General features: G+C 67.2%; 1 protein-coding gene across 1 annotated transcript in view; it reads left to right on the top strand.

The window, feature by feature from the left end:
• Positions 1-6: 6 nt before the first annotated feature.
• RSAD1 (radical S-adenosyl methionine domain containing 1) overlaps positions 7-1314 on the top strand; it is a gene marked incomplete at its 3' end in the record, with an annotated part of 2044 nt that continues 736 nt past the window's right edge. The window contains exons 1-4 of the mRNA XM_017726776.1: positions 7-437; positions 517-721; positions 794-1159; positions 1244-1307. Coding sequence (XP_017582265.1) covers positions 160-437; positions 517-721; positions 794-1159; positions 1244-1307 — 913 coding nt within the window. The remainder of the gene's footprint in view (positions 438-516; positions 722-793; positions 1160-1243; positions 1308-1314) is intronic.

Below are 1314 nucleotides of genomic sequence, written 5' to 3'. Positions count from 1 at the left end.
GTCACGGGACTGGCACAGGTGGAAGGTGGATGTGGCTCCTTGGGGCTCGTACACACGTGGGTGCATGTGGGACCTCGGGGCTTGCACACGTGGGGGAGAGCCCAACCTTGCATATGTCATGGGGCTAGTCTGAGCTGAGGGGGTCCCCGAGCCGTGCACATGAAGGGTCACACCTGTGGGTCGTGTGCCTTGAGGGGCAGGTGGGGGGCACTGGGGTCCATGCACCGGGCTGGCGCTGTTTCCCCTCAAAATGGAGTGGCGAAGGGTGAGGGCATGGTCATCCCACACTCCCCGTGCCCGCAGTGGCCCTACTGCCGCAAGCGCTGCTCCTACTGCAACTTCAACACGTACGTGGTGCCCGCGGTGGATGAGGCGGCTGTGCGCGCCTGCCTGGTGCGGGAAGCAGAGACCCTGCTCCGCCTCAGCCAGGTGCACAGGTGGGTGTACAGGGTGGGCTTTTGGGGAGTGCTGGGCCCTGCTGTGCCCACCTGCAGCTTCCCACCCTCTGCCCTACAGCGTCAGCTCCGTCTTCTTCGGCGGGGGCACCCCCAGCCTGGCCAGCCCTGGCACTGTTGCGGCAGTGTTGGAGGCCGTGGCGGTGGCTGCCCACCTTCCTGCTGGTGCCGAAGTCACGCTGGAGGCCAACCCCAGCTCCACCAGCACATCGTGCCTCGCCGGCTTCAGGGCAGCCGGGGTCAACCGCCTCTCAATCGGCGTCCAGGTGAGAGGGGCTCTCCCCGCCGCAGCCCCCACAGCTCCCTGTGACCCCATTGTCACCATGCTCCCTCTGCAGTCTCTGGATGACTCCGAGCTGAGGATGCTGGGCCGGGAGCACACAGCGGCAGAGGCGTGGAAGGCTGTGGAAGCAGCACGGGGGCTCTTCCCTGGCCGAACCTCCATTGACCTCCTGTTTGGGCTGCCGGGACAGAGCCGGGATGCCTGGGCCCAGCGGCTGGAGGCGGCGCTGGGGCTCTGTGACAACCACATCTCCCTGTACCAGCTGACGCTGGAGCCGGGCACGGCGCTGGCAGCACAGGTCCGGCGGGGAGCCCTGCCCGCACCGCCGCAGGACGTGCTGGCTGACATGTACCAGACCGCCCGCACTGTGCTGGCGGCCGCTGGCTTCCGCCACTACGAGGTCTCCAATTTTGCACGGAAGGTGGGATGCCCCTGATGCTGTGTCCCCCTATGTCATGCTGCCCCAGCAGGGTCAGCCCCCCCTCACCCCAGGGCTCTCCTCCAGGGCGCCCTCAGCACCCACAACCTCTCATACTGGCGGGCTGACCAGTACATCGGTGTGGGGCCAGGTAAGGG

The sequence above is a fragment of the Corvus brachyrhynchos genome, unplaced genomic scaffold (genome assembly GCF_000691975.1).
Source record: "Corvus brachyrhynchos isolate BGI_N302 unplaced genomic scaffold, ASM69197v1 scaffold522, whole genome shotgun sequence".
Classification (NCBI taxonomy): Eukaryota; Metazoa; Chordata; class Aves; order Passeriformes; family Corvidae; genus Corvus; species Corvus brachyrhynchos.
This window is presented reverse-complemented; position numbering and strand designations above follow the sequence as displayed.